General features: G+C 39.8%; 1 protein-coding gene across 5 annotated transcripts in view; it reads right to left on the reverse strand.

Moving 5' to 3' along the window:
* The window catches only part of LOC139759216 (late secretory pathway protein AVL9 homolog), a 141,147-nt gene that overhangs the window by 50,732 nt on the left and 77,129 nt on the right, over positions 1–13,286 (reverse strand). For all 5 annotated transcript variants that reach the window (XM_071681301.1, XM_071681300.1, XM_071681297.1 and 2 more), the window contains 4 exons: positions 8,139–8,313; positions 7,192–7,280; positions 1,841–2,020; positions 765–844 (listed from right to left, as the gene is read on the reverse strand). In XM_071681301.1, coding sequence (XP_071537402.1) covers positions 765–844; positions 1,841–2,020; positions 7,192–7,280; positions 8,139–8,313 — 524 coding nt within the window. The remainder of the gene's footprint in view (positions 1–764; positions 845–1,840; positions 2,021–7,191; positions 7,281–8,138; positions 8,314–13,286) is intronic.

A 13,286-nucleotide genomic window follows, 5' to 3' on the forward strand; every position in this document is an offset into this window, starting at 1 on the left:
ATGTGTGGTGTGAGGTGGTTTGATCGAGTAAGTAACGTAAGGGTAAGAGAGATGTGTGGAAATAAAAAGAGCGTGGTTGAGAGAGCAGAAGAGGGTGTTTTGAAATGGTTTGGTCACATGGAGAGAATGAGTGAGGAAAGATTGACCAAGAGGATATATGTGTCGGAGGTGGAGGGAACGAGGAGAAGAGGGAGACCAAATTGGAGGTGGAAAGATGGAGTGAAAAAGATTTTGTGTGATCGGGGCCTGAACATGCAGGAGGGTGAAAGGAGGGCAAAGAATAGAGTGAATTGGATCGATGTGGTATACCGGGGTTGACGTGCTGTCAGTGGATTGAATCAAGGCATGTGTATGGGGGTGGGTTGGGCCATTTCTTTCGTCTGTTTCCTTGCGCTACCTCGCAAACGCGGGAGACAGCGGCAAAAAAAAAAAAAAAAAAAAAAAAAATATATATATATATATATATATATATATATATATATATATATATATATATATATATATATATATACATATATATATATATTGTGTAATTTACATGATGTTGTAATATCCAAGAAGGATGCACTCACTTGCAAGTATTCAAGTACGCAAAAAAGAAGCCAAATATTGTGAACTATATGCACAACCACAATAGTTTTTGTGCAATATCATGTACTGCAATGGCAATTCAGATTACCTTTCCATACTAACATTAAATCAGACACTAAATATGAAAAAAATTTGTGCACATATTTGATTAACAATTACTCTGCCGACATTACATTTTCTTCAAGGGAGTTCCTGGTAGTATTTTCACATTTTATTTGTGCACTGTTGTCTTCGACTGCTTCTGTGGCTGCTTCTGAAAATTTGAAAGGATATACTTAAAACACAGTGTACATCTAATTTCTATATGAAACAGATGCATCATTATGGAGTGATTAAAAACAAATAAAAAATTACTGTTTACTAATAGAAGGTACAAATAAATTAGCAAGAAGAAAAAGAGGGAAGAAATAAAAAACACAACCAGGATCCACACACCTTTCAATGGTTTTCCCCATCTACTTCATATGCCCCAGTTTACTCCACCAATAATACCTATCCTTTGTATACCACATCCATACATGCCTTTCACCCTACCGAATGTTCAGGCCCTGAGCTTCATATGCCCCAGTTTACTCCACCAATAATACCTATCCTTTGTATACCACATCCATACATGCCTTTCACCCTACCGAATGTTCAGGCCCTGAGCACTCAAAATCTTTTTCACTAATCCTTCCATGTCTAATTTGGTCTCTACTTCTTTTTGTCCTTTCCACTTTTGACACATATATCCATATATACAAGGTTATAAGAACAGGAAACATGAGCATAAAACTCTCTCACTGTAATGAAAAATTGTAATCATCCTATGTATTCTAGTATTATCTAAGCTATTTTAGGGGTCTAGACCAAAGAGATGGAATTATTACCCAAATCTCACCCGCCTTTGAATCAAATTAATATAAATATAATCACATGGTAAATTGTAATTTTCAGTGTTTTTCTACATAATTCTCTACAGCAGATTCTTTCTTAATGCATGAATTACGAAACATTTATACATTCACAAAAATACTGGGAAAATAGAAGAAAAAAAATGGAAGCCTTACCTGGCATTATTGATCTTTAGTGTGGCCACCTGGCTGGCCATGCGAATTTGTGAAGTTTGAGCATATTCTCAAAATAATGGGATAAGCTTGATAAGCACAAAACAAAAATTTTTTCATAAAAAAAAAGCATGAAATTGATTGTGACATCATTTGATAATGAACAAAATACCCAAGCAACCAGCAACAAAATATCAATTTACCTGTAGATGTCTTATCATCCAAATGTTCCTGAGCAGTTTTCAACATGTCAAGCTGTGTTTCAGTTACTTCCATAGCTTGGTCTGCTAGAGAGGCCTCAGTGGCCATTGTGTTACCACTATTGGCAGTAAATGATGACCATAAATTAGTTAAGGCGCCACGAGCAGAGGAGATGGCACCACCTGCGAATTATGGAAGAAAATTATGAGTTTGCACCTCATAAGGAATTATAAAAAAAAAGGGGAAACATTTTATTTCCTGATACATACAACCAGAGGCTTAAGTGAGCCTTTACCACTCACATGGCCATCATGAACAGGCCATGCTGAAAGAAAGAGATTCACCGCTAAAACTTTTCTTATTCCATCTGAAGTTTGCTAATACTCTTTCACTCCAACTTTCAACTGCACTCATTTTCAGCCATGATACCAGTCTGCTGATCTCCTGCCACTTTCTTGTACACCTACCTATTATTCACACTCCTTCCTTGCCTGTATTACCTATAAACCTCTCTTTACTTTCACCAGTAACTTCACTTCTTCATCCCGCCTTTCCTACCAAATGCCACTTTTGCACACAAAACATATTACCCATACACATAAAGAATGCTTCCCTAAATACCTTTCACTCCTTATCACCCACTTCTGCATTTAAATCTACCACCACTACCAGGTGTGTAAGCACTGACAGTCACCCATTTCTAATGATGTGCTTTTATTTTCTCTTACATTGGTTTAAAACTCATTTCTTTCCTTTCTTCAACAACATCTGATAACTATCCTGAGTCCTTTGCTTTACAATCCTACTTCTTTCACTGTATCTATGTCACCAACAGATAACTTGAGCTTCACTTGTCATGATCACTACTTCCAACTACTGTATCATATATCATATTCTCAATATCCATGTAAGTGTGATGTCAAGGCACAATGTCATATGCTTTGCTATTGTCTATTGCCACTAAAACAGTGTAAAAGGGGTAATGTGGTTGGTTGAAGGATATGTTGTGTGAAACAAGCGTGTCGAGTGGTGGTAGTAATAGGTTAGTCTGAAGCGAGGTTGGTTATGCGAATGTGCTATATTTTCCTTCAATCTATAGCAGACCAGTTTTTTATAGACTTTTGATACTGAGAAAGAAGAGAGGGAGGAGTTGGGTGGTTTAAAGGCTTTAGGATTGGCATTATGTTATCAAGTTTCCAGAAGTTTGGGATTTTGCTGTACAGCCAGGGGTGGCTGTGAAGATATCTTTAAGTGCTTGGATTGCAAATGAGTCAAAGTGTTTTATATGAAAGTATTATATGTTGTCAGCACCTGAGACAGGAGAGTTCTTTAGGGTTTTAATTGCAATGTCCTTATCAGTAGGAGTAAATGGAGGATGGACAGTTGTTTCTGGATGGGTTTTTGTGTGGGTTTTCCATGGATTTCCTGGGTAGGAATGACATTGGTTTCAGGTTGAGTTTTGAGTAGTGTTCACAAGCATTTTTGTGTGTTCTTGGGAGGAAGGGACTTCATTGGAATGGGTCAGGAAAGCTTCACAAATAGAGGCTGAATTGGTGAGGTAAGTGTGGATATTTTCTAATATAAGTCAGAGTTAGCTATTGTGGGTCTTGTAGTTCACTGTTTTGAGGAAGGAATACCAATTTTCAATTAGTGATGGTGAATAGGTAAGTATTACTGGACTTTACCTGCAGGTGTTTACATCCCAAGTGAAAAGTCACCTTTGAAGAGGCTTTATCACTAGGAGTACAGTCTTGTCAAAGAACCTCTCACTCCAAAGGAGTCCATCATTTCCCTACTACTTGCAGTATTGCAGCCCTACTAGTGCTGCAGGAGCTCCTTAAACAGGAGTCCTGAGGAACTCCAGGTCCCTTTCAAAAAAAGGAGTGCAGAGGTAATTATACGAAAAATGTATAAATAGATGGATAGATATGCAGATACACAATAAATAAATAAACAAAACATACTTTTTGGTTCTTGCAAATAATTAAGCAATCCGAAGTCTGTATCACTCTGGCAAGTTATTTGGTTAGTGCTGCAGACCAATATTCATTCTTTACACATACATCACTGAATTGCCTTGAAGACCCCAAAGAAGGTTTTCGATTCTCTTTTGAATGATGGCTACAAAATCAAGTTAATATCCTAATAAGCCTGGCAGATGATTTTCAAACAATACCACAAATGAAAAAAATAATATCTTACCTCTAACATTTTCTTTCATTAAGAGCTTATCATTATTTCTTTTTTGCAATTTTTCATGCAATGTCAAAAATGGAAAACTATCACCATGGTAAATGGAGAATTTAGTCTACTTTCTCAATCCTGTTTGTGGCAGTCAGTCTACAGTCAACCTCACTGTTCATCTTACCCTAGGGGTTGGTCGACAAAATGGACACCTGGATAAGGCTATAATAATAATAAGAAAAAAAAAATATTATTATTATTATTATCATAATTATACTTAATCGCTGTCTCCCGCATAAGGGAGGTAGTAAGAGGAAGCAGACAAAAGATAGGCCTAACCCACCCATATACACACATAAATGCCCACACACACGCATATACATACCTATACATTTCGACATATACATATGAACACATGTATATATTCACACTTGCTACCTTTATCCATTCCCGTCACCACCCTACCATACATAAAATAGCATCCCCCTCCACGGGGTAGCACTAGAAAAAGACAAAAAAGGCCACATTCGTTCACACTCAGTCTCTAGCTGTCGTGTGATGCACCAAAACCACAGCTCCCATTCCACAACCAGGCCCCACAAAACTTTCCATGGTTTACCCCAGACGTTCACATGCCCTGGTTCAATCCATTGACAGCACATCCATCCCAGTATACCACATCGTTCTAATTCACTCTATTCCTTGCATGCCTTTCACCCTCCTGCATGTTCAGGCCCCGATCGCTCAAAATCTTTTTCAATCCATCCTTCCACCTCCAATTTGGTCTCCTGCTTCTCCTTGTTCCCTTTACCTCTGACATATATATCTTTGTCAATCTTTCCTCACTCATTCTCTCCATGTGACCAAAATATTTCAAAACAACCTCTTCTGCTCTCTCAACCACACTCTTTCTATTACCACACATCTCCCTTACCCTTTCATTACTTAATCAAACCACCTCACACCACATACTGTCCTTAAACATTTCACTTCCAACACATCTACCCTCCTCTGCACAACCCTATCTATAGCCCATATAACATTGTTGGAACCACTATTCCTTCAAACATACCCATTCTTGCTCTCTGAGATAATGTTTTACCTTCCATACATTCTTCAATGCTCCCAGAACCTTCAGCCCCTCCCACACCCTGTGACTCACTTTCGCTTCCATGGTTCCATTTGCTGCTAAATCCACTCCCAGATATCTAAAATACTTTACTTCCTCCAGTTTTTCTCCATTCAAACTTACCTCCTAATTAACTTGTCCCTCAACCCTACTGAACCTAATAACCTTGCTCTTATTCACATTTACTCTCAGCTTTCTTTTTTCACACACTTTACCAAACTCAGTCACCAACTTCTGCAGTTTCTCACCCGAATCAGCCACCAGTGCTGCATCATCAGCTAACAACAACTGACTCACTTCCCAAGCCCTCTCATCCACAACAGACTGCATACTTGCACCTTCCTCCAAAACTCTTGCATTCACCTCCCTAACCACCACATCCATAAACAAATTAAACAGCCATGGAGACATCATGCAACCCTGCCGCAAACCGACATTCACTGGGAACCAATCACTTTCCTCTCTTCCTACTCATACACATGCCTTACATCCTCGATAAAAACTTTTCACTGCTTCTAGCAGCTTACCTCCCACACCATATATTCTTAATACCTTCCACAAAGCATCTCTATCAACTCTTATCATATGCCTTCTCCAGATCCATAAATGCTATATATAAATCCATCTGTTTTTCTAAGTATTTCTCACATAAATTCTTCAAAGCAAACACCTGATCCACACTTCTGAAACCACACCACTCTTCCCCAATCTGATGCTCTGTACATGCCTTTACCCTCTCAATCAATACCCTCCCATACAATTTCCCAGGAATACTCAACAAACTTATACGTCTGTAATTTGAACACTCACCTTTATCCCCTTTGTCTTTGTACAATAACACCTGCATGCATTCCGCCAATCCTCAGGCACTTCACCACGAACAATACATACAATGAATATCCTTACCAACTAGACGAAAGAATGGCCCATCCACTCATATACACATATATATACATAACACTCATATACGTACATATACACACATATACATATCAACATATACATATATATACACATACACAGACATATACATATATACAGGCAAGCATGAATACATCAATGTGTACTTATGTATATGTCTGTGTATGTGTTTGTGTATGTATGTATATGTGTATATGTCCATAGGTCTATGTGTATATATTGATATGTATATGTATGTATGTATGTATGTATGTATGTATGTATGCATGCATGTGCATGATTGGGCATTTATGTATATATATATGGGCATGTGACCGGATGGGCCATTCTTCCTGTTTCCTGGCACCATCTCGCTGACACGGGAAACAGCGATCAAGTATAATAAATGAATAAATAAATATATAGCATGGGTTATAGATAAGTTTGTATGGAGGAGGGTGGATGTGTTGGATATGAAACATTTGAGGACAATAGGTAGTAAGAGGTGGTTTGATAAAGTAAGTAATGAAAGGGTAAGAGATATGTGTGGTAATAAAAAGAGTGTGGTTGAAAGAGCGGAAGAGGGTGTATATATGAAGAGAATGAGTGACGAAAGGTTGACAAAGAGAATATATGTGTCAGAGGTGGAGGGAACGAGGAGCAGTGGAAGACAAAACTGGAGGTGGAAGGATGGAGTGAAAAAGATTTTGAGCAACAGGGGTCTGAACATGCAGGAGGGTGAGAGGCATGCATGGAATAGAATGAATCGAAATGATGTGGTATACTGGGGTCAACGTGCTGTAAATTGACTGAACCAGGGAATGTGAAATGTCTAGAGTAAACCATGGAAACATCAGAGGGGCCTGGATGTGGATAGGGAGCTGTGATTTTCATGCATTACACATGACAGCTAGAGAGTGCATGTGAACAAATAAGGTCTTTTTTTGTCTGTTTTCCTGGTGCTACCTCTCTGATGCAGCATTAATGAAATGGCCTTGATTAAGGCATTCAGTTTTGAAAAAACTGCTTATGTAATCCCTATACAAAACATAAGAAAAATTCTGTTTTTGACCCCCTTTATCTCTAAAATCTGTGCAAGTTTAATCAAATTACTATACAAAGTTTTTCACAATAACTCACCAACAGCCTCTTTTGTCTTGACAACAGCTGTACCAGTGGTGGCAAGCGTTTGATTAATGCGTCGACCTTTGTCCAGACCTTGGATTGTGCTATGAAAAAGTGAGTAAAATTAATCAATCATTCTAATTAACGGACAGTACTGATACAACCTGCTATCAAGTATGCTAGTGACTGTACGCATGAATTTGTAGCAGAAGAATGGCTAACAAAATCTGAACATATCCAATCAAAATCTTATAAAGATGACAAGAAATTTGAGATATGAATGTATAAACAATGTATTATAAAAAAAAATGGTTCGTATAGCAAAGACGGAATACTGAAGAGGCATTAATAAACTAAGAGAAAGGATGAAAAAAGATTAATTGAAAGAAATATGCACTTAAACTGAGGTACATAAAAATAAAGAAAACTAAATGTAAGTTACAGGGATATAATGTACAACTTAGCAAGAGAAATTCATAACAAATCATGTAGTTTTCAGAAATGCTGTGATTAATAAAATCATGCACAAATAAACCAAAATTGTGTTTCAGCTATAGAAAATTGCTTTTGTTTTACAGAACATGATAACTACACAGACATCTGCATGATGTAACTGCAGATCATACCATGACACCATCATCTGCAAACAAAAGTATCAAAACAAAGTGACCAGAATTTCTGCAGGTGTCAAGCTTACCTTGAACTGGCATATATGAGTAGTAATTACTATTTCCACGGTGCTACTGAAAAAAAATTGAGTCCAGAGCAACTCAAACTTTGAGTAAAATATGGCCAACTGTGCTACTGTCAAAACCATCATTTATAATGAAGGAGCTAATGTAAAACGAAATACTATGAAATACAGAGAAAAAACTTCAGAATGTGCAAATGTATTTAAGTGAACAATGGACAAACTGAAATGCTAACACTGTCTGATTAATTCAACAAATCAATCAACTTACTGCGAAAGCCTGATTCTCATATCATTCATGGATAGGTTGCCAGCATGAGGGTGTCCAGCAGTCAGCTCCATCAGTGTAGGATAAGGGCCAGAAGCCATCCACACACGGTAATTGTGGCTTGCTTTCCAAGCAGTCATGAAACATCCATTGAACACTTCACATTCACGACTCCCCTCTGATGCAAAATGAGAGGCAACTTCTTGAAATAAGTGTAGTGAAAGAAATTATTATGGACAGGGACATTTTGATGAAGATGCTATTGGTTAGGATGGAGTGAAAGGATTTTGTGTATAGTTATGGTATGAATGAGGAGGTTGGTCTCACCTAGCATATCATTTTAATGTGACGAAGTAAAAAGTAAGAAGCCATTTTTGTAAATGTGGAAGTCTTCGTTTCACTTTAGCCCAACTGACATGGATTGAGAGTGTATGAAAATGAAACTTGGAGACTGTATGTACCTGATCCACCCTACTGGAAAGAGAACAGACTAACAAAAATAAACATATAAATACATACCCATTAGTTAGACAGACTTCTTTACAACATTAATAGAAACAGTATACCAAAAATATAATTTTCTTTATTCGAATCAGTTGCTGTTGCATGGCCTCGGTGTTGTTTTAGGACTTTGTATCCTATTTCTCGAATGTACTTACAGTAAAATGTTGCTCTAGAAGCTGTCAGTATATGAAGGCCCTTGGTCTTCAAATATAACTGGAGAGTCATTTTCATCAAAGTTACAATACTACGTTATAATGACACTGCTCCTTACAACAACAGCTAAAAGTGAGTCAGAGCTCAATAAGTCTGCATTTCCAAACTCATCCATAACCCACTGACTGCTGAAGCACTGCTTACGGCATAGGATATCTCCAGCAGTTGACTATAAGTCTGCTATATATGGTGTAGGATATTTAATGACCCTGAGCATAGTAAAGTAGCAGAGTAGTGAATCAGAAAGCAACTACTAGCAACACAGATAATGTTTCCATATCCTTCTCCTATATTACCTTTCAAGTCACCAGCTCAATAACCACCAAACTGCCGTGGGGGTTAGTGCACTTTTTTTCCTGATCCGACAGCAAAGAAAATGTATAGGGGTTACATATACAGATTTGTATAAGTGAAGTGTTTTAGATATCTGGGAATGGACTTAGAATGAGTGAGGAAAGATTGACAAAGAGGATATAAGCATCAGAGGTGGAGGGAATGAGAAGCGGGAGACCAAATTGGAGGTGGAAGGATGGAGTGAAAAAGATTTTGAGCGATCGGGGCCTGAACATGCAGGAGGGTGAAAGGCGTGCAAGGAATAGAGTAAATTGGAACGATGTGGTATACCAGGGTCGACATGCTGTCAATGGATTGAACCAGGGCATGCGAAGCGTCTGGGGTAAACCATGGAAAGTTTTGTGGGGCCTGGATGTGGAAAGGGAGCAGTAGTTTTGGTGCACCATACATGACAGCTAGAGACTGATTGTGAACGAATATGGCCTTTGTTGTCTTTTCCTAGTGCTACCTCGCGCACATGCAGGGGGATGGGTTGTCATTTCATATGTGGCGGTGTGGCGACAGGAATGAATAAAGGCAGCAAGTATAAATTATGTACATGTGAATATATGTATATGTCTGTGTATGTATATGTACGCATACATTGAAATGTATAAGTATGTATATGTGTGTGTGTGGATGTGTATGTATATACATGTGTATGTGGGTGGGTTGGGCCATTCTTTCGTCTGTTTCCTTGTGCTACCTCACTAACGCAGGAGACAGCGACAAAGTATAATAATGATAAAAGAAAAATGAGTTATACATACATTAAATATCCTTACCAACCAGTCAACAACACAGTCATCCCCTTTTATAATAAATTCCATTGCAATACTATCCAAACCCGTTGCCTTGCCAGCTTTCATCTTCCGCAAAGCTTTTACTACCTCTTCTCTGTTTACTAAATCATTCTCCCTAACCCTCTCACTTCACACACCACCTCGACCAAAACACCCTATATCTGCCACTCTATCATCAAACACATTCAACAAACCTTCAAAAGACTCACTCCATCTCCTTCTCACATCACCACTACTTGTTATTACCTCTCCATCAGCCCACTTCACCGATGTTCCCATTTGTTCTCTTGTCTTACGCACTTTACTCACCTCCTTCCAAAACATCTTTTTATTCTCTCTAAAATTTAATGATTCTCACCCCAACTCTCATTTGCCCTATCCCTGGGGATCGGAAAGAATGAATAATTCCCAAGTATTCCCTGTGTGTCGGAGAAGGCAACTAAAAGGGAAGGGAGCGGGGGGTTGGAAATCCTCCCCTCTCGTTTTTTCTTTTTTTAATTTTCCAAAAGAAGGAACAGAGAAGGGGGCCAGGTGAGGATATTCCCTCAGAGGTCCAGTCCTCTGTTCTTAACGCTACCTCGCTAATGCGGGAAGTGGCGAATAGTATAAAAGAAAAGAAAGATATATATATATATATATATATATATATATATATATATATATATATATATATATATATATATATATATATATATATTTTTTTTTTTGTCGCTGTCTCCCGCGTTTGCGAGGTAGCGAAAGGAAACAGACGAAAGAAATGGCCCAACCCACCCCCACACACGTGCCTTGATTCAATCCACTGACAGCACGTCAACCCCGGTATACCACATCGATCCAATTCACTCTATTCTTTGCCCTCCTTTCACCCTCCTGCATGTTCAGGCCCCGATCACACAAAATCTTTTTCACTCCATCTTTCCACCTCCAATTTGGTCTCCCTCTTCTCCTCGTTCCCTCCACCTCCGACACATATATCCTCTTGGTCAATCTTTCCTCACTCATTCTCTCCATGTGACCAAACCATTTCAAAACACCCTCTTCTGCTCTCTCAACCACGCTCTTTTTATTTCCACACATCTCTCTTACCCTTACGTTACTTACTCGATCAAACCACCTCACACCACACATTGTCCTCAAACATCTCATTTCCAGCACATCCATCCTCCTGCGCACAACTCTATCCATAGTCCACGCCTCGCAACCATACAACATTGTTGGAACCACTATTCTTTCAAACATACCCATTTTTGCTTTCCGAGATAATGTTCTCGACTTCCACACATTCTTCAAGGCTCCCAGAATTTTCGCCCCCTCCCCCACCCTATGATCCACTTCCGCTTCCATGGTTCCATCCGCTGCCAGATCCACTCCCAGATATCTAAAACACTTCACTTCCTCCAGTTTTTCTCCATTCAAACTCACCTCCCAATTGAATTGACCCTCAACCCTACTGTACCTAATAACCTTGCTCTTATTCACATTTACTCTTAACTTTCTTCTTTCACACACTTTACCAAACTCAGTCACCAGCTTCTGCAGTTTCTCACATGAATCAGCCACCAGCGCTGTATCATCAGCGAACAACAACTGACTCACTTCCCAAGCTCTCTCATCCCCAACAGACTTCATACTTGCCCCTCTTTCCAAAACTCTTGCATTCATCTCCCTAACAACCCCATCCATAAACAAATTAAACAACCATGGAGACATCACACACCCCTGCCGCAAACCTACATTCACTGAGAACCAATCACTTTCCTCTCTTCCTACACGTACACATGCCTTACATCCTCGATAAAAACTTTTCACTGCTTCTAACAACTTGCCTCCCACACCATATATTCTTAATACCTTCCACAGAGCATCTCTATCAACTCTATCATATGCCTTCTCCAGATCCATAAATGCTACATACAAATCCATTTGCTTTTCTAAGTATTTCTCACATACATTCTTCAAAGCAAACACCTGATCCACACATCCTCTACCACTTCTGAAACCACACTGCTCTTCCCCAATCTGATGCTCTGTACATGCCTTCACCCTCTCAATCAATACCCTCCCATATAATTTGCCAGGAATACTCAACAAACTTATACCTCTGTAATATATATATATATATATATATATATATATATATATATATATATATATATATATATATATAGGGTGGGGGAGGGGGCGAAAATTCTGGGAGCCTTGAAGAATGTTTGGAGGTCTGGAACATTGTCTCGGAGAGCGGAAATGGGTGTGTTTGGGGGAATAGTGTTTCCAACGGTGTTGTATGGCTGCGAGGCGTGGGCTGTGGATGGAGTTGTGCGCGGGGGGGTGGGTGTGCTGGAGGTGAGATGTTTGAGGGCGATGTGTGGTGTGAGGTGGTTTGATCGAGTGAGTAATGTGGGGGTGGGAGATGTGTGGAAATAGAAAGAGTGTGGTTGAGAGAGCGGAAGGGGGTGTTTTGGGGTGGTTTGGTCACGTGGAGAGAATGAGTGGGGAGGGATTGACCAGGAGGATATATGTGTCGGAGGTCGAGGGAGCGGGGAGAGGTGGGAGACCGGATTGAGGGTGGGGGGGTGGAGTGGAAAAGATTTTGAGTGTTCCGGGCCTGGATATGCAGGAGGGTGAGGGGCGTGCAGGGAATGGAGTGAATTGGAATGATGTGGTTTGCCGGGGTCGACGTGCTGTCGGTGGATTGAGCCAGGGCGTGTGGGGCGTCTGGGGTGGACCATGGGGGGTTCTGTGGGGCCTGGATGTGGAGGGGGAGCTGTGGTTTCGGTGCGTTGTTGCATGACAGCTGGAGACTGGGTGTGAATGAGTGGGGCCTTTGTTGTCTTTTCCTAACGCTACCTCGCACACGAGGGGGGAGGGGGTTGTTATTCCGTGTGTGGCGGGGTGGCGATGGGAATGGGTAGGGGCAGATGGTGTGAATTGCGTGCATGTGTGTATGTGTATGTGTCTGTGTGTGTATATATATATATATATATGTGTACATTGAGATGTATGGGTGTGTATATGTGCTGTGTGTGGACGTGTATGTACATACGTGTGTATGTGGGTGGGTTGGGCCATTCTTTCGTCTGTTTCCTTGCGCTGCCTCACTAACGCGGGGGGCAGCGACAGAGCAAAATAAATAAATAAATGTATATATATGTTTGCTACCTCGCAAACGCGGGAGACAGCGACAAAGTATAAAAAAAAAAAAAAAAAATATATATATATGGCTGATTCATGTGAGAAACTGCAGAAGCTGGTGACTGAGTTTGGTAAAGTGTGTGGAAGAAGAAAGTTGAGAGTAAAT

This window comes from Panulirus ornatus, chromosome 32 (assembly GCF_036320965.1).
Source record: "Panulirus ornatus isolate Po-2019 chromosome 32, ASM3632096v1, whole genome shotgun sequence".
In the NCBI taxonomy this organism is placed as follows: domain Eukaryota; kingdom Metazoa; phylum Arthropoda; class Malacostraca; order Decapoda; family Palinuridae; genus Panulirus; species Panulirus ornatus.